The sequence below is a fragment of the Lactuca virosa genome, chromosome 4 (genome assembly GCF_052849685.1).
Source record: "Lactuca virosa cultivar CGN04683 chromosome 4, Lactuca_virosa_CGN04683_v6, whole genome shotgun sequence".
Taxonomy (NCBI): Eukaryota; Viridiplantae; Streptophyta; class Magnoliopsida; order Asterales; family Asteraceae; genus Lactuca; species Lactuca virosa.
The window spans coordinates 31,102,887-31,127,919 of NC_136429.1; the positions used below are offsets into that span (position 1 = coordinate 31,102,887).

The window sequence follows — 25,033 nt, forward strand, 5'->3', positions numbered from 1 at the left end:
TAAACGATTGTACCACATGCGCCCAGATTGCTTTAACCCATACAAAGATCTTTGTAATTTTATAGAATACATTTCTTTGGGTTTTGCACTTAACGCTTCAGGAATTTTAAATCCTTCAGGGGTTTTCATATAGATATCACTATCAAGTGATCCATACAAGTAAGCTGTAACAACATCCATAAGACGCATCTCTAAATTTTTAGATACTGCCAAGCTGATTAAATATCTGAAAGTGGTTGCATCCATTACCGGTGAATAAGTTTCTTCATAATCAATTCCAGGTCTTTGAGAGAAACCTTGAGCAACAAGCCTGACCTTGTATCTTACAATTTCTTCTTTCTCATTTCTTTTTTGTACGAAGATCCATCTATATCCTAATGGTTTCACAACTTCAGGTGTGAGGATAATGTTCCCAAAAACCTTTCTCTTGTTAAGAGAATTTAATTCAACTTGCATAGCTTCCTTCCATTTAGCCCAATCATTTCTTCTTTGACATTCAATGACAGATTGTGGTTCGGGATCATCATTCATAATATCACATGCAACTGAATAAGAAAATATTGCACCTATATTGTCAGTTTCATTTTGGTCACATATTCTATTTGTCTGACCATAATTTAATGCATCATCCTCCTTTCCTGGGGGAATTTGAATAATTTGTGTTTCTCCAGGAACATTTTCATCGTGATCTAGTGCATTTTCTGCTCCTCTTCTTTTTCGTGGGTTCTTATCCTTAGAACCAAATGGCCTTCCACGCTTCAAGCGTGTTTTAGACTCTTGAGTGACTTTATCATCAGATTGTCCATGTGGAATGTCAATTCGAGCTGGAACATTGACAGCTGGTATATATGATTTAGTCACCCTTTTTGTGTCAGTAAATGCATCAGGTAATTGATTTGCCATTTCTTGGAAATGCATTATCTTTTGAACTTCCATGTCACATTGCTTTGTGCGAGGGTCAGGATATGATAAAGTAGGCTCATGCCATGACACATCCTTTTCCAGAATCTTCTTTTCTCCACCTAATGATGGGAAATTTGCCTCATCAAATTGACAATCTGCTAGGCGTGCTGTGAAAACATCACCTGTTAATGGTTCAAGATATCTTATAATAGAGACTGACTCATAACCAACATATATTCCCAACCTTCTTTGAGGACCCATTTTTGTCCGTTGAGGTGGTGCAATAGGGACATATACTGCACACCCAAAAATTCTCAAATGGGATATATTTGGCTCTTGACCGAAAGCAAGTTGTAGTGGAGAATATACATGATATGAACTTGGTCTCATGCGTATCAATGATCCAGCATGTAAGATTGCATGGCCCCAAACAGAAACAGGAAGTTTGGTCCTCATTATCAATGGTCTAGCTATTAGCTGGAGACGTTTAATCAGTGATTCAGCTAAACCATTTTGTGTGTGTACATGAGCAACTGGATGCACAACAACAATTCCTACAGACATACAATAGTCATTAAATGCTTGTGAAGTAAATTCACCAGCATTATCAAGTCTCACTCTTTTGATAGTATAATCAGGGAAATGTGCCCTTAATTTAATAATTTGGGCAAGAAACTTTGCAAATGCCATATTACGAGTTGATAATAGGCAAACATGAGACCATTTGCTGGATGCATCTATTAAGACCATGAAGTATCTAAATGGTCCAGATGGTGGGTGAATCGGTCCACATATATCACCTTGAATTCTTTCTAGAAATCTAGGTGACTCCCTTTCAACTTTCATTGGAGAATGTTTTATAATTAACTTTCCAAGGGAACAAGATGTACATGGTTTTATGCTATTGGATTGAGGGAACTTTTGGTCCTTCAATGGATGCCCGTGTGTTTTCTCAATTATCCTTCGCATCATTGTTAATCATGGGTGGCCCCAACCTATCATGCCATAAACTGAATGTCCCAGGATCACAATGTTTTCCTTCTACTACCATATTTGATTCAATCATATGTATATATGTATAATGCAGACCAGAATCAAGTGTTGGTAGTTTTTCAAGCACATGGTTTTTGTCTATAATATACATATATTTCTTATTTTCAATGGTCACAGTTTTTGTGTCATAACCTTTGAAATATATTTCATTGAAACTTAATAAGTTTTCTATTAGACTTTGGAGAAAATAAGGCATTTTCTATACAAAAGTTTGTACCATTTGGTAATATAAAATGGGCTTTCCTGGTTCCCTCTATCAAGTCTGCATGACCTGATATTGTATGTATGACTGTTTTTGTTGGTACTAATTCTGAAAAATATTTCTTTGATTTCAGAATAGTATGTATACTACCACTATCTGCTATACAAAGATCTCCAATCTTTTCTTGGTGTTGTGCTCCAGTTCGACTCATATTAAACTTCACATATAAAAGGAATAATAAGTGAATAAACAAAATCATAATTATTATTAAAAAGAAAGCTCATTTATTGTAGGAAAGACATTACATGAAAAACAAACGAAGGAAAAACAGTTTTACTAGAATAATAATAGTTTTTTTTTTAGTTTATGTCTTCCATGTCATTACAGAAATCAGCAACATTTAGCGGAGTGAATTCAACATTATCAATGAGGTTTGCTTCTTTTCCTTTTCATTTAATGGACTCTTGATAAAGTTGACAAAGATGTGCAGGTGTGCGACAGGTCCTTGACCAATGGCATGTGCTACCACATCTATAACATGACCATCAGATTTTTGTGATGTCCCAGTGTCATGCCTTGCCACTTTGGCCTTATCTTGTGTGTGGACATTGTTTCTTTGTGAATATTGGTAATTATTTCTTTTCTGGCCACGACCACGATTATTACCTTGTCCACGACCAGAATTATGGTTCTGATTATGGCTTTGGTTTCGATTAAAATAGCCACGACCTCGCCCTCGTCCACGTGTATTGTTTCAATGACCATCAATATTTGTAGCATTTGCTTCAGGAAGTGCTACTGATCCCGTTGGAAGAGATTCATGGTTTTTCATTAAGAGTTCATTGTTTTGCTCTGCAACGAGCAGACATGCATTCAGTTCAGAATATCTTGTGAACTTTTGCATCCGATATTGTTGCATCAAAGTAATGTTTGTTGCATGAAATGTTGAGTAAGTTTTCTCCAACATATCTTCATCAGTAACCTCTTGTCCACAATACTTGAGTTGTGAACATATTCTGAACAAAGCTGAGTTGTATTCATTTACTTTCTTGAAGTCTTGAAACCTTAGTGTTCTCCACTCATCTCTAGCATTTGGAAGTATAACTTCCTTTTGATGATCAAATCTTTCTTTCAAAAGATTCCAGAGAATACTTGGATCAGTAACATCAAGATATTCAAATCTCAACATTTCATCAATATGCTTACGAAGGAAAACTTGTGCTTTTGCTTTGTCTTGTGCCAAGCAATTATTAAATTCATATATAGTATTTGAGATACCCATGGATTCAAGATGCATTTTTACATCTATCATCCATGGCACATAGTTTTTCTCACTAACTTTAAGTGCTGCAAACTCGAGCTTTGCAATGTTGGACATAATGTAACTATAAATTTTAAACAAAATAAAAATTAAAATTAAAATCCATTTATTTCAATAAATATTACACAAAAAAGAAGCGGTAAAACTAACATTGCATACAAGCCTAAAAGTAGATGAAATTCCATATTATCTTCGATGTTAAGGATTGGGATGAAAAGTAACATGACTATTATAGTCATGATTATCACAAAATGATGAATCATCTTGAAGCTTGATTTCTTGAAATTGATTTATTTGATAGAAGAGAGAAATATTTGTTGTGGGTAAAATAAGCAGGATAAAGATGTTTATTTATGGTAAAAAAAAATATAGCCGTTGTTTTTGCTGTTTATAACCGTTGCATATATATTCATGTTGTGTATATATGTATATGCATTTTATAAATCATATAATAAGACTTATAACTAATACATAACTTTACTAATTAGAAACATAAATAAATATTAGTAAATGTTTAAATAAAATTATGAAGAGTATCTAAAATATAAATAAACATTGACATGTATAAATAAATATAATTTAAATGTTAGTATGCACAAATAAAAGTTAGTAGCATAATATAAATGTTGGTATGCATAAATAAAAGTTAGTTGCATAATGTAAATGTTAGTTTGCATAAATAAAAATTAGTTGCATAATATAAATGTTAGTATAAAAATTAGAATACATAAAGAAATGTTAGTATAAGAAATAAAAATTGTTAGTAGTCCATAATGTCCATAATGTATAAGTTTCATTAATTCATTAGTATTACTATTATTTTAATATGATTGAAGTTTTTATAATTAATAGTGTTTTTAATAAGTAATACATACCTTGATTAAGATAGATGTGATTTTCCACTTGTTTAATAACCTTGATTAGAGCTTTCGTGTTGATAACGTGTTATGAATTAAGCGTAATTAATGTAACTATAAATCAAACCAAACTAGTAAACTTTGATAAGAACTTTAATTGAGAAGAAAGAATATTTAGAGAGAATATGAAAGTTATATCTCTTATAACTTTTGGTGTGTTTCATTCTTTACAATGTAGGGGTATTTATACTACAAATTTTACTAACATATAATTGTAACTAGTTAGAAATGTTGACAAATTTACCATGCACCAATTATTATGTCATCCACTAATTATTTACAACACCACCAATTATTTACAACAGAAACCAAGTATGTTACTATTTATTTATCTATTTCTTAAGTGTAAAATAAAACTGGATCGATAATTTTATTTTTATTTTTTACTCTACAAACAAAGAGGAATGAATAAAAAATGGAGATGCTATTATACATAAAATTTAAAGTTTACCAATGGTTAGTTATTAAAATGATCAAAATATACGAGGTCCTCTCATAAAATATACATATTATAAATATTTAACTTTACCGAAAATAGGCGCAGTCTTTTTTCATGAAAGTGCTTTATGAATGGTTCCTGTTACAATATTTTTTTACGTCTTTTTGATATTTCCCACAAAATGGGCACATTCTTTTTTTTTTTTTTTTTTTAATTCATAAAATTCATTTTTTACACAAAACAAGAGCATTTTGTTATATAAAGACATTATCATTTCACAAAACGTTATTATCATGTTGGAAAAAATAGGAATTTTATGAAGAAAAAAAAACATATTTCACAAGATGTATCGCTATTTTATGATAAATGTTTAAAACATATATTTTTTGTAATCAATAATCATCATAGCATTTTAGTGATTAACCCTTAATGCAATTAGTTAAGTCAAAAGTTATACTTGTACCATATCTATCAAATAATTGAAAAAGTAAGTACAATAGGCTAAAGTTTCTAAATTGCCTGAAATGTGAACTTCTATAATAAGAAAAGTGTAGTTGTCTCCAACTTATTTGTGTTGCATCATATCTCCTCCGTATCTACCTTTTAACATCACTGTCTTCGATTAATTGTAAAAAAATTAAACCTATTATTATTTGTTAAACAGAAAATATCCCTATTCTAATCTACCTCTCTAATAAATGAAACCTAAATTGCCACATGTCCTCTTTTTAGATCCTTGCTTTGTCACATGAAATTTTTCTAGACTATAAGTTAATTGTTTTCCCGCTCATCTTATACCCTCTCCTGAATCGGAAATTTGAATCTCATCTTATATACTTTTGAATTGGAAATTTGAAATTAAGGTTTAATCAATCCCATAAAATCTGCTAAAAATCTTTGACCATTATCTCAGTTTCTATTATATAATCCAAATTTGAATGTTAAGTCCTATAATTATCACGTATATGAAGCTCTCACCGCCACTGCTACACTGCCACCATTGCTATGTCACCATCACCACCATCCACTACAACCACCACTAACGAACAGTCTCCATAACTTAAGAAAAAATGGAGGGAGACGACATTGATTTTTAGTTTTAGCACTAAATTGATTTTTATCCCTAATTCTATGTGAAGTATTCTTATGCGATTAGGGTACAGAGGATATCATCCCCTCATTTTCTACGCACTAGCAACTAGCTCGTGGAACAAAGTCAGATATGTTTCAAATTCTATCTTTTTGCATCATGTTTCTTCATCTTGTGACATCACTTCATCGAAAAAAACTCCTCTGTTCAACAGCTATCTTTTCCTAATTTCACATTCAAATAACTTTTTCACCACATGTTTGGTTCTTTACAATTTTGATGACAATAGAGAGTTCAAAGTTAATTATAAACAAACCATTTGTTTTCATTTCGTTTTCTCTATCAATTTTCAGTTATTGGGATATTTTTATTGATGAAAAGTTATGCAACATGTACTGATCACATATGTTGTTTTGATATTTACCAGACCCACCATTTTTTGTATATGCGTATTGTTTTGAGCCGTAATTTTATTTTTTTTCTTAACATTTGGAGTTTTCGTTTTGTTTGAACTTGAAATAAAAGAAATGCTCTTGGATATGACTCCCAATCAGATAAGCATATAAACATGTTTTTAAGGTACATTCGGGTATGGAATAGTCAAGTTCAGTTGCTATCTTATATTTTTTAATTGATGTAATCAAAATCATTTTAATCTTTGGTCATGATGTTTTAGAAAATAGGAGACGAGACAAAATAATTTTAAGATGACGGGTTGAACACAAGTGTGATGTCAAGGCACAGTAACATCAATGTCTTATTTCTTCATTTTCTCATATTTTGGGCTATTTTCTGTCATAATTAAATAATACCCTTTTAAAATTTGTAGCATTCTTTCTTATTTGATTTTTTATTGTCATACAGGTTGGATTAAGTTTTCTTAATTTAAGAGTGAAGGGAAGGTGTTCTGGATAGGTTTACTTAGAAGCAATTCAAAATGATTTTGGAAATTTGTGGATCTGTATCATGCTAAAGTATAAAATGAAATGCAAGATTTTCCATATATTATTTTTAATATTTATTTAATAAAATAAATGACAACTTTATTCTTATTACCATAACCATTATTCTTGCACAACTTTATTTTTTACTTCATTTACTTTAATGAAGTTATGTACAACTTTATTTTTACTTAGTTACTATATTCAAGTTGTTATAAAGTTGAAAAATTATTTAATTGTTTTTGAATCTGTATTTATTATTATTTTTTAAAAAGAAAAAACTTGTATTTTTTGTTTCATATTGTTTACTAGTCACCTGCAGTAAATCAAATTAATGCAAACAAGATGACATAAAATAACTAAAATATATGTTATCATTACTACCCTTAAAATTATCCGTTCTACCCTTTTGTTTCTCCAACCTGCATTTTTTTCTTACATGTTACTTACTGCATAAGAACATGATAATAGCAATGAACTATGATGAAATCAAAGTGTTTTTTTTATTAAAAAAAAATGATTTTACAATAGTAAGTTGCTATATATAAAACCTTACGAGAACTGAAGTTTTGTTGTAGCCAAAACCTTTGTCTATAGAGATTACAGTTGTCTTGGCAATGACAACTAATAAAACAAATGCCGGCAAAATATCAATGTGGTTAGTATATGGGCAGTGAAGATAAATCAGCGTCCCAATGTTTGCAAGAACCAAAGTAGTGAAGACATTTCGTATAAGCATCAATAAAATAAACAAAATTCAATTCAAGTTTTCTTCTTCTTCTTCTTCTTTTATTATTATTTTTTTTTGTAAAGATATATATATATATATATATATATATATATATATATATATATATATATATATATATATATATATATATATATAACATACATAAATTACATTTTTGGTCCGTTGATTTTTTCAATTTTGAAAAAATACGTACATTGGCATTTTTCATTATACTTTGTTTGTATGTTCTTTGTAAATGTTTATTTTATGTTTTCTGAAAGTTTATATATCTTTTTTTCAATGTACATTTCCTGCAACTTTTTCTTAGTACGTTGACATTTTTATAGAAAGTTGACCATTTACACGGAAAACTGTGATACTTTCAATATCACTATTCCGATGACAAAGACCATTTTTGTAACATCGTTTATAATTTATGTAATTTTGTGAATAAATTTTTTCCCTTATGTAATAATATATTTTTCTATTAAACAACCTGCAACAAGATAAAGATTAGAAGCCCTACTGAGAAGTACAAAACCAAACTCTCTTATTAGTGCTGAAGACATTCCAACCTACATTTTTGTCATACATATTAATTACTATATGATATTAGCAATGAACTATGATGAAAACAAAGAGTGCTTTTTTATCTAAAAAATGATTTTCTAAAAGCTTATGAGAACTGAAGTTTTCTTGTTGTAGCCAAAATCTTTGACAATTATGGAGATTACAATTGGTTAACACATTAAACTTTTTATAAAAATAATCTATGTAAATCTATTTTTAATGATTATTATTTTTATATTATATATATTATTTTACTTTGTCAACCGTGGATTCCACGGGTTATAACCTAGTAAATGAATAGTTTTAATCTCTTTTTGCCAAATGTCATTCTAACGCAACTCCTCATTAATATTATGTCATGTGTCATATAGATATATTAGGCAACTCATTTCAAAATTCAAATTTACATTTTCTAATTATATGTTAAATTTGAAGTTATAATAACTTTAAAAAATTGATATATCTCTTAATTAATAATTTATTTAAAGTAAATTATTTAAAATAATTGATTAATAATTATATTTTTTTATTATGAAAGTTTAGTTAATTTTATAACCCGTGGTTCCCACGGGTTATAAACTAGTATGGTTATAAGAGAGAAAATATACACAACGTAAACATAGAATGGGAAAAAATGAGTTGATAGATTGGAAAATATATTATCATTCTTTAATGTAAATTTTTTGATCTATCAGGACAGGTATGAGTTAAGCTGTCATATTTACCCAAAAATCGACCGAGATTGTCATTATATATAATATTAATCTTTATGTGGCTTATAAACAGTGTCACACGAAGCTGGCTAATTTATAAAACTTACGGCTTACATTTCGAGTTGCTCAACTTTGCTCCTTCCCGTGGCTAAGCTTGAACTTTTGATTTGGGGGGCCGAAAGTATAATATGTATAAAAATTGGAGAACAGAAGGGGGGGGGGGGGGGGGGGAGGCACAATACCTTCTGGCCTTAAAGAAGCTCCACCCTTAGCTCCTTCTATTTTGGATATTCCCCGATTGACAACGTCTCAGTTCCTTCCGCGTCTTCATTTGTTAGGGTGTATCTATTTCTCAAAGTTTCTTCTGCACTACCTACTACTAAGTCGACGTTTGCATATTTGTGTTCGACTGTGTGTGTGTTCTGGTGTGTCTATTCGTTAATCACAAAACCACAACCATAATTGCTACAACGACTGCCCCCCTCATCAATGACGGTGCTAATCGTCGGAGCGTGCAACGACAATGTTCCACCCTGCTGCTTCATGCCCTAAACCATAGTCTCTATTTGGATTTCAATCCCTAAAATTCACTCTCAATGTTGGTATTTTGTAGTAAGGATACATCATACGATTTGTAGCCCTAAGTTTCAAACCCTAAATTGTGCAGGTCGTTGCTTCGACAAAGCCAAAGTCTTCGGAAAAAGGTCTCAAGTAAGGCTAATATAGACAACTAAGTTGATGGAAGCATACCAAATACTGGTCCAAATGCCAATGTAAGCTTATGTTCCTTTTTTCTATTTATATATGAATCAATAAAATGTACGGTTTTCTTTTATAAATTTTGGTCATGTGAGGCGATTGGCTACAGACTTTATATATTCAGAAACTATGGTTGTTAAATTGTATGTTAATTCTTGTTATTCTTTACATTTACTTGAAATTATAGCACTCATCAAAAGTAACATTCACGTTATACAAATTTTGGATATCCTTTCTTATTTACTGTTCTTACTTATTGATTATAGGGTGGTTGTAACGCCCGGGTTTCGGGGCTAAGCATTATCAGATGATGTAATAGTCTAGGCCAACTATTGTAACTCTTTTGAGATAATAAAGATGAAATATTTGAGTATTATGTGAATTATGTGCCTTTATATGCTTATTACTTATTTATAAATGTGTAATAAATAAAGAATAAAAATAAGCGTCAAGATTAAAGTGTGAGATAAACCCGATATCTCTACATAAAGTTGTAGTGGTCGAAACAAGGATTCCGGGGATATGAAGAACGCCGAAATCCGAGTTATAACGAAGAAGTTATGACCCGTCGAAGTTTCGCGACGGAACCGGCACGACACCGGGAAGCGTAAATAGTGAATTTACGATAGAGCGACCTTTAGCCTTAGCGATCTAAACGAATGTCGTAGAAAACGTTAGACCGAGAGCGTCCATAAAAAGAACGCCCAAATCTGACTTCGTATAAGGAAGTTATGATTTTTCGAAGTTTCGGCTTAGCAGTGTACAGCCCGAAGTTCGAATATTAGATCGAGCAATTTTTAGCCGACACAACCTAAACGTGAATCGAAGATCTCGTTAATAGTAGCGTAACGATAAAAAGACAGACAAAAACGGATGTCGGATGAAGAAGTTATGAATTTTTAACGGACCAACCCTATCCCGGCCTGTTAAAAATATAACTTTTAAAATAAAGTCAAAATTAGCCGACGGAGTCTAAACGAAAGTTGTAGAGTACGTTCCCTTCTACGCGTGGATATAAAAAACGTCGAAAATGGAGCTCGTATGAGGAAGATACGAATTTTTGAAGTTAGAGCTCGGATTTGCGAAGCTGTTGATGATGTGGCTGAATCTCGGCCGTCCGATGATGATCAAGGCTCGCTTCGGAAGAGTGACACGCCACCCCTCGCCTACACCCCGTGTCCGAGGCTGAGTACGCCCATCATACTTCGGTCTTATCCAGTTCCGAGAGCAGACCACGTGCGAGACAGCTGGAAGCCATATCCGAAGTTACGCCCAACGTAACCAAAGGCTACGCCCAACGTAGTCCGAAGGTTCAGGCCTATAAATAGAAGGCCGAGGCTGCCTTCTTTTTCACACCAAAAATCACTCTCTCTCTAACTTCTTTCTCTCTCTAGACTACCCTAAACCCCTCCTAAGCCTAGGTAAACCCCCTAGCACCCGAAGGAAGCCCCGAGGCTCCCGGAGTCCCGAGAAAAAGGGTCTTTCGGTTCGGAAACGCTGCTCCAAGCACAACCCGATTTTCTATAAAACCCGCTGTAAGTGAGATACACCTACGCTATTTTTAATATAGCTTTTATTTAATTATAGTAACATTATTAGGACCTTAAAATAATTATTTAGGCTATTATTATGAGTTATATAGAGTGTTGTTTAACGCTTATATAATAGTAATAATAGGTAGACTATTAATTAGTCGCGGTTAACGTTAGACTAAACCCTAGTGGTATTGATACTAGGTTTTGTCAAGGGAAAAATTGTTTTGAGATAACGAAGCGATGTCCGAGTACCGAGTCACCACCTTAACAGGTGAGTGCATAGTCACTTTCATCTTACACATAGATATGAAGTATTTAATATAAACTACGTGCTATATGTGCATATTGTCTGAATACTTGCTGTCTATGCTGATGAAAGATTTTTATACATGTTTTAAATGATTTAAACTGTATATGTATTTTATATCTAAAAAAATGTTGGGGTAAAACATGGGTAGATGTAATAGACGATGTGTGATAAAATGATGAGAGGCCTCGATGTTGTTGTTGTTGATTCTGTCATCTAGCGGAGTATGGATGACGACCACAGACTCTTCTAGACAGTCCAGTGGAACGCTAGCAGGCTCGCAACCTGTAGGTGTTTGTGAACGATGTGTTCACCGGTGTACTCCATCCCCCTCATGGTTACCTTAAGGACATTTATTGCTGAGGAATCCCCTTAGCAGTGGTGTCAATCCCGATGATGATCCTTAGGCTAGGTCCCTTATGATAGGTGTTTAGGGACGCAAAGTGAGGATAACGGGAACGGGTAATCGGGTTATTGTTGGTTGGTGAAATTAAATAACTTATTTATTGTGGGTTGAAAACCCTATGTGCTCACCAGGCTCCCAAGCTTGACCCACTCAGTTTCATGTATTACAGGTAGTGGCGTTCGATCATAGATGTGATGTTTTGGATGAGGTACTACGGATATAGGCCTGTAGATATGAAATAATGTAGTAAGGCTTATATTGTACTGTTTATGCTTTTGATCTGTATCGAACATGACATCCCGAGTCTTTTTAATGAAATACATTTCTACGGAAATGCTTTGATAAATCTTTATCATATTTTTATTTTGGGAACAAATTCTGCAACACTTTTATGTAAAATGTTACTATGATTTTCAAACAAGCATAACCAAAATCTGTCTTTTCTGTCCGTGAAAATGAGGATGTCACAGTGCTGCACTAGGATCGCATAGTAAAGCACAAAGTATCCCACATGAGCCCCCTTTGGTAACCGACCACCCTCCTCCTTCTATGGTATCTTTGATTTCTACAAAACATGAAAATTAATGTAACGCCTGGTCCATGGTATGTATTTAAACTTATAATTTGTTCATTTTTATCAAGCAACTCGACGAGTTGGAGGTCCCAGACTCGTCGAATAGAGATTTTGTGGACCGCAGATTTTAAGTGACCAACTCGACGAGTTGGGAGACCCCAACTCGACGAGTTGGTTGGGTGAAATGAAACCCTATATTCGGGGTTTTGCTCCCTATATAAACACCTTAACCCCCATAAGCTGGCCTCATTTCCAGCCTCCATCGTCCCAAACCCTAGCCTCGAAACCCTAATGCACTTCTGAGAGTTTTGAACCAATTTTTGTGCATTCTTGGTGGTTTTGAAGAAGAAGGAACTTGAAGAACGAGCAAGGACGTGTATAAGGACTGTAGATCCAGAAGTTGGGCTGCATTTCTGATTCACTTGAGGTATAAAGCTTCAACCTTGTTTAGTTTATGCTTAGATCTCATCTTTAGGATCATTTTACTTGTTTTGGTCACCTTGGAGTGTGTATTGGAAGTTGGATGTTCTTTTGAGGCAAACCATTCCAGATCTATAGTCTTGAGGAGCTCTCATGGCATAAAGGTGCCGACTTTATGGCCCTAGAAGCCCCATGCAAACCCTAAGCCCTTGTTTTGACCATTTTAAGCTCCATAAGGTCATGCATGTGAGTAAAGTTGGAGAGTTTACGTGACCTTTAAGCCTTTAAGGTCTAGATCTATGTCCTTGTGCATTGTCTTGAAGATATAAGGATTTTTGGAGTGAAGCTATAGCCTTTGTGGATTAGGGTTTGAGTTTTAAGCCTTAGGAGGGGTTCTTAATGGGTAAAGTTGGAAAATTTACCCTTCTAGACGTATTTCCAGCTTGGACCCAGAAGATAGGACCTTAGTTTGAAGAATAGGGACTTAATGCATTAAGTAGGTTGATAGACTAAAGAACTCGACGAGTTCATAAGAGAACTCGACGAGTTGTTCCGGAAGTGTCCCGACTCAGTTGGAAAAGAGAGACTCGACGAGTTGCAGCAGACACTTGACAAGTTGGATCGTGATTTCACGATTATGTGATTTATGGAAACTCGACGAGTTGAAGAGTAACTCGGCGAGTTGAGTCAAATCGGAATGTTGACTTTGACTTTGACCAAAGTTGACCCTTAAGGGGGTTATGATTATGAAAGGGTAATTAAGGAAATCTTTTATGTGTAGGGGTTTGAGTTGGGTTGATATCCAGAGCCAGGGATTGTTCAGCTACTTCCAGTTTTCGAGGTGAGTTACCTTCCCGGTATAAGTGGGTCGAATGCACCAATGTCGGCCCATTGTAATTGTTTATAGTAGAGATGATTGTCTTTGTGATAATTGTCTGGTATGCCACTATCTGTAGAGATTTATGTGCTTGTATGCTATGTTATCATATGGTAGTAGTAGGAGGGATGAAATGGACCTCGTAGCTGGTTGAGATAAACTGGAGGGTAGGTCGGGCACCCAGATATGTATGACAATATGTTTATGATATGCTATTATGTGATAGTGGTAGGGGTGAGATAGACCCCGTAACCGGTTGAAATAAACCGGATGGTAGGTTGGGCACCCAGATATGCCTGACAGGGTAGGTCGAGCACTCAGATATGCTTGACATGGGTAGGTTGAGCACCCAGGTATGCTCAGCAGGGTTGGTCGGGCACCCAGATATGCCTGACAGGGTAGGCTGGGCACCCAGATATGCCCGGCAGTATGTGATTATATGGTATGATGGGGGAACTCACTAATCTTTATGCTTACAGTTTTCAGTTTTGGTTTCATGTACTTTTTCTTCAAAAGGAAATGAGTCGGCATGATCGCAACGCATCACACTACGTTTTCCGCGCATGAGATCTTTGGGAGTTATACTCTGATGTTGTGTTCTTATGACGTGTTTTGATCTTGACATCTGGGTTTTGATATGGGATGATACTATGGATGTTTTCAAACTATTGGTTTTATTATTACTTAATTAAAAATGAAAGTTTTGGTTATGAATTTTGGGATGTTACAATTAAAGAGCTAATAGTAACATATCTTGCAAAAATCATCCATTTGGAATTGAACTTCCTTCCTCTACGAATACATGGTACTAAGAAATTCAACTTCTTTCTACATGTATGACACTCACAACTTTCCAATGATTTATCTGGAAATTTGGAGATGATTAAACATTGGATGACAAAAGGTGTTTTACTCATGGTGTTGGATTAAGGTGTCTAAGGTCTTAACTAAATTAGTATAATCTTATGAATAAAACAAAATCTTTTTTGGGTTACCCTCAATAACTAGAAATAGCTAAGAACATCTTTAGGAGAGTGAGAAATTGATTTGTTAATTTATTATATGATTAATAAATTAATCAGAAAAGTTAAGAATTAATTTAAAATTAATCAGAATTAATTGGAAATTAATTTTGGATTGATTAGAATTAATTAAAGGTGAAAGGGTTAGATTGCAATTGTTCAATAGTTGAGCAAACGATGCAATTTCAGAACCTTCCATATGGTGGATGATTTTCGAGGGGGTCTAGACAATGTTTTAAGAACTGGTTTAAACCGACCGATTGAATCGGTTGGACCGTGAACCGGGGAAGGGAGTGGTTCAACTATCATCGATTTTATGTTTATTTTTGAACCGGAACAAACCGACTAGTTTTTAGAAAAACATGATTGAACCGGTTATATTAAACCGGTTAAATTGAATAAGATTACATTTAAAAGAACCATTTTGCATAATAAACATTTGTGATATTTTTTCACATCTATTTAGATTTTACTAAATAAAAACATATGTTAAATGTTATAAAGTTTTTTGATTTGTTTGTATTCATCTAAAATTATATTTTGTTTAGATATTATACTTTATTTTTTTTTTTTGATGTATGTGAACTGATGTAAAACTTATGATTATTTGTCATGTTAATGTATTTGGATTGATCTACAACTTGATTTTATGTGTGTTTTTAATGTTTGAACTTGTGGACTTCAAATTCTTGATTTATGTAAGTATGTATGTGTAGGAAATAGGAAAAAGATGAAAATTATAAAAACCGGTTGACCTGACGGTCGAACCGGTTGAAGCAGAAATCGATCACCATATCAGTTTAACTAAAAAAATGGTTTTTAAAACATTGGTTCCAGAAGAGTTCTAGAAACCTTCCTTACCTGATAATGATTACCACTTGAGTAAAATAAATATGGAATATTTTATTATTCAAAATAGTGTTTATCCTGTTATCCTAGAAGCTATAAATAGGACCCTTTCGCATAGGATTTTCGGCCTTAACCCTATTGAGAAGTCATAGCCGAAAATAACATCCTCTTTCCTCTTTCTAAATCATTCCTTATCTTTCTAGGGTATTGGTGTTGGGTGACAACAAAACAAGTTAAGCATTTCAGACAAATATCAAAACACAAACTTCGGTAAACTCACAAAACTTCTGAAAAACGTAAATCAAAAGAACACGATATTTAACCTGGTTCGGTCAAGATGACCTACGTCCACGGGCGCACGAGAGAGAGAGAGAGAGAGAGAGCATTTTATTAACTTTCTGGAACTATTACAAGCACTCAAAATTGTATCTCACTTTGAGCTCTCACAGAAATTTGGTAATTTACAATGATAGGGGTATGAGCCGATTTATACTTGAGGGGTCAAACATAAAACCCTAATGGGCCAAGCCCATTGGCCCATAGGACCATGAATGGTGACAACCAATCATATTCTGCCATGCAACATCTTCTGGAACATTTTTCCATCTTGATCATCATAGAAGACTTCATAGCATACTTGGCTCATCTTGCGCCAACATAGCGCAACAGGAATATAGATGTTGCAAGACGCATCAAGTGTGGCAGAAGAGCATCTAGGTTGGAGCAACATCACCATCTTGGCGCAACAATAACATGCATGGCGCAACAACATACTCCATGGCGTAATAGGAGTACCCCATGGCGCAAAAGGGAGTATCTTGGCTCAAGAAGGAGTGCCCTTGGCGCAACAGCATCCTTCTTGGCCCAAGTCTTTAGCAGATGGCGCAACAAGGTCCCCTTGTTGCTCCATATCACTCCCAAATGCTCCAAACCTCTTCCAGGTGCTCCAAACCCCTTACTATACAATCCGTTCCTTTGGCACTTGATCCATTCCTTTGTCAGACGACCATTCCTTTCTCAGATGGCCCGTTCCTTTGTTACATGCTCCATGAACCCCAAGTGCTCCATTGTGATCTAAGTGCTCCATGTTGGACAAGACTTCATACCCCAATAATCTCCCACTTAAAGGCTTAAACAACTTCATCTGCCATTCAAATTTCACCATTCCTCAAAGTACTCCCTCCCTCTCTCTTTCTCTGCCAAGCCCTTTTCTTTAAACTTCTGAAAGGCCAGTTGAAGCCATGCAAAGCTTCAACATCTCAATGGTAACCACCTTGGTGAACATATCAGCTGAATTCTTCGTTCCAAGGATTTTCTTTAAGTTTAGAGTTCCTTTATTGATTAACTCTCGAATGAAATGGTACATCGATTGAATGTGTTTCGTTCTGCTATGAAACACTGGATTCTTTGCTAAGTGAACTGCACTTTGGTTGTCACAATATAGTGCACAATCCTCCTGCTGCATTCCAAATTCTGACAAGAAACTCTTCAACCATATGAGCTCTTTGGCAGCTTCTGCAAATGCCATTTATTTTGCTTCTGTGGTTGAAAGAGCAACACTCTTTTATAACCTTAACATCTAGCTAATTGTTGTACCTCTAATTGTGAACACATAACCTGTTGTGCTCTTGCCTGAATCTGCACATCCACCTAAGTCTGCATCACCAAACCCTTCTAAAACTACTCCTTTTATTCTGAAACACAAGGAGCACTCAGCTGTTCCTTTTAAGTAGTCTAGCAACCATTTCACTCCTTCCCAATGTTGTCTTCCTACATTTGACATGAATCTGCTCACAACTCCCACTGCATGAGCAATATTTGGTTTGGTGCATACCATTGCATACATTAAACCACCAACTGCAGATACACAGGGAACTCTAGCCATGTATTCTCTGTCTTCTTCCATTTTTGGGGATTGCTTCTTGGTAAGTCTCAACTGACTCCCCAATTGTGTACTTCTGGCTTTCGCATCTGCCATGCTGAACTTTTCTAAAACTTTATTGATGTATTTGGATTGTAAAAGTTGTAGTGTACCAGTAACTCTGTCCTTGGCTATGCTCATGCCCAATATTTGTTTAACAGCCCCTAAGTCTTTCATCTCAAACTTATTGGCCAACTACTTCTTTAGCTTGTTGATCTCCTACATGTCGGATCCAACAATCAACATGTCATCAACATATAACAATAGGATGATCTAAGAGGACTTGAATTTCTTCAAATAAAAGTAGTGATCCATCTCACATCTGCTGTACTCATTCCTCCGCATGAAGCTATCAAACTTCAAGTACCACTGCCTTGGAGCCCGCTTCAAACCATACATACTTTTATTTAGTTTGCACACTACATTTTCCTTGCCAAATGTGGGAAAACCTTTTGGTTGTGCCATGTAGATGACTTCTTCAAGGTCGCCATGGATAAAATATATTTTCACATCTAGTTGCTCTAGATGGAGATCTTTAGAGGCCATAATTCCCAAAACTATTATGATTTTAGTCATCTTCACAACTGGAGAAAAGATCTCATTATAATCAACCCCCCTCTTCTGTTGGAAACCCTTAACTACCAACCTTGTCTTGTATCTTTTGGTGCCATTAATCTCATCCTTAACTCGAAACACCCACTTGTTTTGCAGTGTTTTCTTCCCTGCCGAGATCTTGACCAATGACCAAGTGTGATTCTTGTCAAGTGAGCTCAATTCTTCTTCCATAGCCTTCTTCCATTGTATGGATTCTTTCATTCTCAAGGCTTCTGGATAAGACTCAGGTTTGCCATTCTCTGTCAGAAACAAGAAGTTTGCTGAAGGAGAATACCTGACTGGAGGCCTTTGTACTCTAGTAGATCTACGACGGTAGGAGTTTCAGTTTCTACATCTTCATTCTCTGAACTACTATCATCCATGCTCCTACTCTCTCCAGTTTCATTAGAGCTCACATTGCTTCCTAAACTTTCACCTATCTCTGGAGTACTGACAGGTTTTATAATGTCGTCTTTTGAAGTTTCTTCTAACTCCACTTGTTCTACCTTTTCTGGTTGTTTGTTACTGCTTGAGCCCCTAGCAAGTTCATCCTTGTATAGCGCATTCTCAATGAACACCACATCCCGACTTTTGATTACCTTTTTGTGCTCGTTATCCCAGAAGAGATATCCCATGTCGTCCAACCCATATCATATAAAGGTGCACTTCCTTGACTTTGCCTCTAGCTTTTCTCTCTCAGAGTCTTTGACTTTTACATATGAGACACAACCGAAGACCTTCATGTGTTTAAATGAAACCTCACGACCTTGCCATTCTTCTTATGGAATCTTGAACCCTATGGGAACTGAGGGTCCTCTATTGATTAGGTATGCAACTGTGTTGACTGCGTCCGACCAGAACATCTTAGGTAAACCTGCATGCAGTCTCATGATCTTCACCATTTCATTCAATATTTTGTTCATCCTCTCAGCTACTACATTCTGCTGAGGTGTTTCTGGAACGGTCGCCTGCATCCTGATTCCATGTTCAACACAAAAATCAACTAATTCTTTGCTACTTTATTCACCCCCATTATCGGATCTGAAACACTTGATTTTCAAGTTAGTTTCGTTTTCCACCATCGCTTTTCATTTCTTGAAAGCACTGAAAACTTCTGACTTTTGCTTCAAGAAATAGACCCAAACTTTCCTAGTGCAGTCCTCGATGAAAGTAATATAATATCGGGATCCTCCCACTGTAGCAACTGAAGTGGGACCATAAACATCTGAATAAATAAGCTCCAATTTCCCTGTCTTGGGTGGATGTCCTATCTTTGCGAAAATAACTTTCTTCTGTTTGCCAAGAACACATGGCTCACAGAAATCTACTATCACGTTCTTCAGATATGGAATTCTTCCTTTGGAGGCAAGCATCTTCATTCCTTTTTCACCCATATGTCAAAGTATTTGGTGCCATAGAGTAGATGCCCCAACTTCTTCAACAACATGTGCATCATCATCAGAAACTTCCACCATGTAAAGTGTACCCCGCTTCTGACATCTAACAACCACCAAGTATCCCTTTGTCACCTTCCACTGATGATCACCAAAAGTGACATGGTGACCTTCATCATCAGGTTGCCCCACTGATATCAACATTCTTTGCAAGTCTGGAATGAACTTGACATTCTTCAAAGTCCACTTCATGCCCAAAGTAGTCTTGAGGACCACATCCCCAACACCTGTAATATCAAGGCTCTTGTTGTCTGCTAGTCTAATCTTCCCTTGGTATTGTCTGAAATTTTGCATTACATCTATGGAATAACTAGCATGGAATGACGCACCAGAATCCATGATCCAGGATTCAATTGAGTTTTCAACTGCACAAATAAGAGCATCTCCTCCAGAGTCTGATGCAATGTTCATATCATTCTAGCCTTTGTCTGCAAGAGACTTCGGATATTGATTCTTGAAATGGTCATTTTCTTTGTAGTTCCAACATGTGACGTTCTTCCTGTTTTTTGATACACCTCTCTTCCTCGACTTTGATCTTCCTCTACCCCACTCCTTCTGTTGGACTTCCTTCCTCTTTCCTCAGTACTAAGAAGACTGTTAGAGGATTCTCCAGCACTTCTTCTACGCACATCCTCACCAAGGATTAAGTCGCGTATGCCTTCGAATGTCAGCTTGGAACCTCCAGTTGAGCTGCTGACTGTTGTCACTGTTCCTGACCAACTTTCGCGTAATGATGATAATAGTAGCAGTGTTTGGACTTTATCTTCAAATTTAATATCAACCGATGGCAACCTTGACAAGATTGAATTAAATTCATTGACATGATCAGTCACTGAGCCACCTTCTTTCATCTTCAGGTTTACCAATTATCGAATCAAGTAAGGATGAAAAGTAAGGATGGAAATGCTTTTATGCCCAGAAATTCGCCGCTAAAGCCATTAGCGGCGACATGTCGCCGTTACTACGTCACCGCTATTACCTAATGTCACCGTTAAATGTTTCGCCAATATTTTTTTTTTTAATTTACAACAACTATTATTATACTATATTAAAATTATTATTTTCATCTATAAAAATAGTATTTAAATTGCATAAATACATCATTCATAATACAATAATATATATATATATATATATATATATATATATATATATATATATATATAAGTTTTTAAAAGTTTGGAATAGTAAACTAGCATGTTTTTTTTGTCAACTTTGTCTCTTATTCTTTAGCCATTTTGACACTTTTGGTCCTTGCAATCAAAATTTTTATATTTTTTTGGAACCTTTTAATATTCAAAGTTTGGCCACAAAACTTTAAGAAATTGACAACTTTGGTCCCTTTTCTAAAACTTGCTAATTCCAACCTCTTTAATTCTTTAGCCATTTTGACACTTTTGGTCTTTGCTGTCAAAAGTTTTACATCATGTTTTTTGTCAACTTTGCCCCTTATTCTTTAGCCATTTTGACACTTTTGGTCCTTGTAATAAAAAATTTTACATTTTTTTGGAACCTTTTAATATTCAAAGTTTGGCAACAAAACTTTAAGGATTTGAAAACTTTGGTCCCTTTTTCTAAAAACACACTAATTCCAACCCCTTTAACTATTTAGCCATTTTGACAATTTTGGTCCTTACAGTCAAAACTTTTACATTTTTCATAAAAAACACAAAAAAATGGCCCAGGGCAAAGCTCGGGTTTTTTCGCTAAAAGAGTCAACAACGAGTTAGGAATAGGGAAACTCACGTTTTTTTACCTGTTTTCATCCTTGCACTTTCTGTGTCTGTCATTTTCTTCTTTTTGTATATTTTTTCTATATTGGTCTTTATATGTAACTTTTTTGTTTTTTTCCTGCCCTCTATTTATCCGTCTCCAACTGTTTATCCGTATGAAAATAATCCAAAGTCAACTAAAATAATCAACAACGACGCCTATTAATCTATAAACAAAAACGACATTTAAATCAGACGCATACGGCCCATGCGGAGAATGGGCAACATATCTTGTTATTAATAAATAATGTGCGGCTACAAGGTAAAGTATAGATTAGTTTGTCTTCTAACATTTAAAGGGAATAATACGTCAAACCTACAGCGTGTGTTTCATTGGCTTTTAGAGAATTGATACATACATTAAATACTAGTTCTTAATATATTAAAGTATTTTATCAGATACAAACTTAAAACATTAACAAAACATAAAATACGACTCTTTACTAGAATTACATGTCGACTATTATAATGATTCCCCAAAAAAAACATAAAATACGACGCTTTACAAGAATTACATATCGACTGTACGATTGCCATTTATCAGTTTGGTTTTGTTAATACGATTCTTTTACTTTCTTATTAACTATGTTACATTTTGATATTTGGCTACTGGACAACAAAATTTTCAAAACTATATATGTCTGGTCAAGATTAATACTTTTGACTTTATGGCATTGTTGTTAGCATTGCTCATTAATTATGAAATTCGTTCCATTATCATCTATGAACATTGAATTCTTGGCGACAAAAAAATATGAACAAGATTGATAACTTATTATTTACATCTTACTTAAAGATGCACCCATGCATTAGTTTGTTGATACATAGACCTAATGTGAAGAAAGCTTCATAGTTATGGGTAAGAGTAGTTAGGTGACCATTCCCTTTCCAAGAAATTCAATCCCAAAAAACCTCAAAATTCCCCATACTTGATGAAAGCCATCTTGTGGTCCTATCATTCAATCTATCAATTTGAATATGGACCCCAAAACTCTCGCCACCATATAGTAAAATGGGAAAGCAAAAACTTTCTAAAATTAGAAACCCTAGTAAGTTTGAGTTGAAGAATTGGGACTTAGAAGTACGTAGGAAAACCTAATTATTGAATCAAGGCCAACCAATCAAGAAGCTTATGTACCATACATCTATCTTTTTCTCTTTGATTATGTCCTATTATACAAAGTACAGTTAGGCATGTCTTCCAACTTTGTTATTAAACAACTCTCTCATAGTTGATGAGATTACCCTAGAAATCACCTCAAAGATGGAACTGCTCGACAACAATATGAACACCGCAGTTGAGAATTTCAACTCATCTGACGTTAATTTTCATGGGTTTATGCCTATGCAGTCTGGTGACAATTTTTCAGATCATCATCTTCGTCCTCAGAGGTCTCATCCTCTTCCGTTTATGCCTGTACAACAAGATAGTATTAATTCCATTCAGAGCTTTGCTTTCAATGGTGATCATCAATCTGGTGCAGTCTATGATTCTATCAACCATTTCCCTACAATGGTAGAAACGTGTGTCCTTCAACGTGATGGTATGGCCACAATAGTAGAAAGCTTCATGAATTCGAACCCTCCTCTCTATGACCCTGGATGTATTGGAGAAAACAAGGTAGCTTAAAATTGCTAAATTCTTCTTTCTTGAATCAGTTCAATCCCTCTTTTTGTGAGTTAAATAATTTCTTCGTTTTTGCTACAATTAACTTTGTACATCCTAGGGCTATGGTGGCAAAAAGAGAAAGAAAAACAAAGAAGCCGGTGGGGAGAAACTGAAAGATGTTGTTCATGTGAGAGCAAAGAGAGGTGAAGCTACTGATAGTCACAGTTTGGCTGAAAGGGTCTGTTTCATATCTTTCATTTATAATATGAAGAAAAGCAAATTATTGTTTACATCAATTAAGACACTCCATTCTTAAAGAAAACGCGCAAATCACAATTCTGAGCTAATTTTATGTTTTCAGAGTTCGTGTAATTCATCTGATTGGTTGTCTTTTTTGGATTAATTAGCTGAGAAGAGAGAAAATAAATGAAAAATTGCGACGCTTGCAAGATCTTGTTCCAGGATGCTATAAGGTCTGAATTAATCTTCATCTTTTCGTCTCATTCATGCTCTTCAATGTTCTTCGATTTCTTTATCGATCTTCATCATATAATATAAAATTTATCACCTTTTTCGTCTGTTTTTTGTCATAGACAATGGGAATGGCGGTTATGTTGGATGTAATAATCAACTACGTTGGTTCATTGCAGCATCAAATCGAGGTAACAAGCATTATTTAAAGAAATTATGGCGATTGAATTCAAGATTGAAAAACTTAACTTAATTTCAAGATTTGTTATTATTCGGTTTTTAGTTTCTCTCAATGAAGCTTTCGGCAGCAAGCATGTTCTACGATTTTAACACCTCTGAAATGGATCCCTTGGATGCAATGAAGGTATAACATCTTTAACTTGGCTTAAGTTAATCTCTAGTTTTGAGGGCAATGGTTTGATAAAACAGACATGTGCATGCATATGAAGATGCTGAGTTGGTTATCTATTTTTCTAAAAACATGTTTAAAGCTTCTTTTATTTGAAATATGTGAAAACTAATCAAGGTGCACTTACTCCATAAAGAAGGCCAAATTCTTACCGATCATTGGAAGAAAGTGCTAATTAAACCTACAGTAATTATCTTTAATATGTTGTAAACCATGTAATAATACATACACATATATTAGCATCTATAGGAAATGAGCTCTAAATTAGATGTTCAAACTTATTTTTGAAAACTAACTTTTTATAAAATATAAATATATACTCTACCAAGTTCATAATATAGTCATTTTCTGGTTTTAAAATTACAGAGAAGCCATTTTTTTCTTAGGATGTTTATTTACTGTTTATTGATCTCATCTTTGTTCTTCTTCATATGCAGTAAATGGATCACATAGGCCGTTACTCTCACATTATATGAATAAAAAACACAATAAATTTTTTGGATAAATAATATTAATATACTCGGATGAACTTACTATAGGGATAAAGTAGTAAAATAATACTCGTTCAATTGGATTAACATAAAGTAAAGTTAGATACTATATATTAAGAGGGTTGAGTGATGTTCTTGCCTTATTATGGCTACCACCTTTTTTGACCTCTCTAGCGTCTCTCCAATTCTTTTCTAATAATATTACGGTTGTTCCAAAAAAGTAAAATTAGTAGAAGAAAAAACATTTTGAAAATTAACCATTTGGTTAGTACTTTTTAACAACTAAATTTCATTTAATGAAATGAGAAATAATGTTCAATTTATGGAAAATGTTGCAGGGAAATGGGCATGAGACACATGTAATAGAGAAGATGATTGGAGAAGGGTATGGAGACCTTCCTCGCTTTCAATCAACATGGTCTCCTTGAATTAGATTGTTGGCATGAAACACAAGTAATAGAGAAGTATGATTGGAGAAGGGTATGGAGACCCTCGCTTTCAAGATTCAATCAACATGGTCTCCTTGAATTCGATTGCTTTTATATAGACTTGATATATATAATTTTACACTTGGAATATGCTATCCCATCTCTTTATTTTAAATTTAAATAAATGTAAAACGTGTTTGTTAATGACATAGGTTGTATGCTTTGTTTGAAGTTATATAAGCATTAATACATATAT

General features: G+C 34.5%; 1 protein-coding gene across 1 annotated transcript; it reads left to right on the plus strand.

Moving 5' to 3' along the window:
- Positions 1-22,536: 22,536 nt before the first annotated feature.
- LOC145109660 (transcription factor BEE 1-like) lies at positions 22,537-24,990 on the plus strand. Its single transcript, XM_079046856.1, has 6 exons — positions 22,537-22,990; positions 23,097-23,216; positions 23,386-23,451; positions 23,572-23,640; positions 23,733-23,813; positions 24,688-24,990. Exons 1-6 carry the CDS (start codon positions 22,634-22,636, stop codon positions 24,775-24,777), a joined length of 783 nt encoding a protein of 260 aa, XP_078902982.1. The 5' UTR covers positions 22,537-22,633; the 3' UTR covers positions 24,778-24,990.
- Positions 24,991-25,033: the final 43 nt, after the last annotated feature.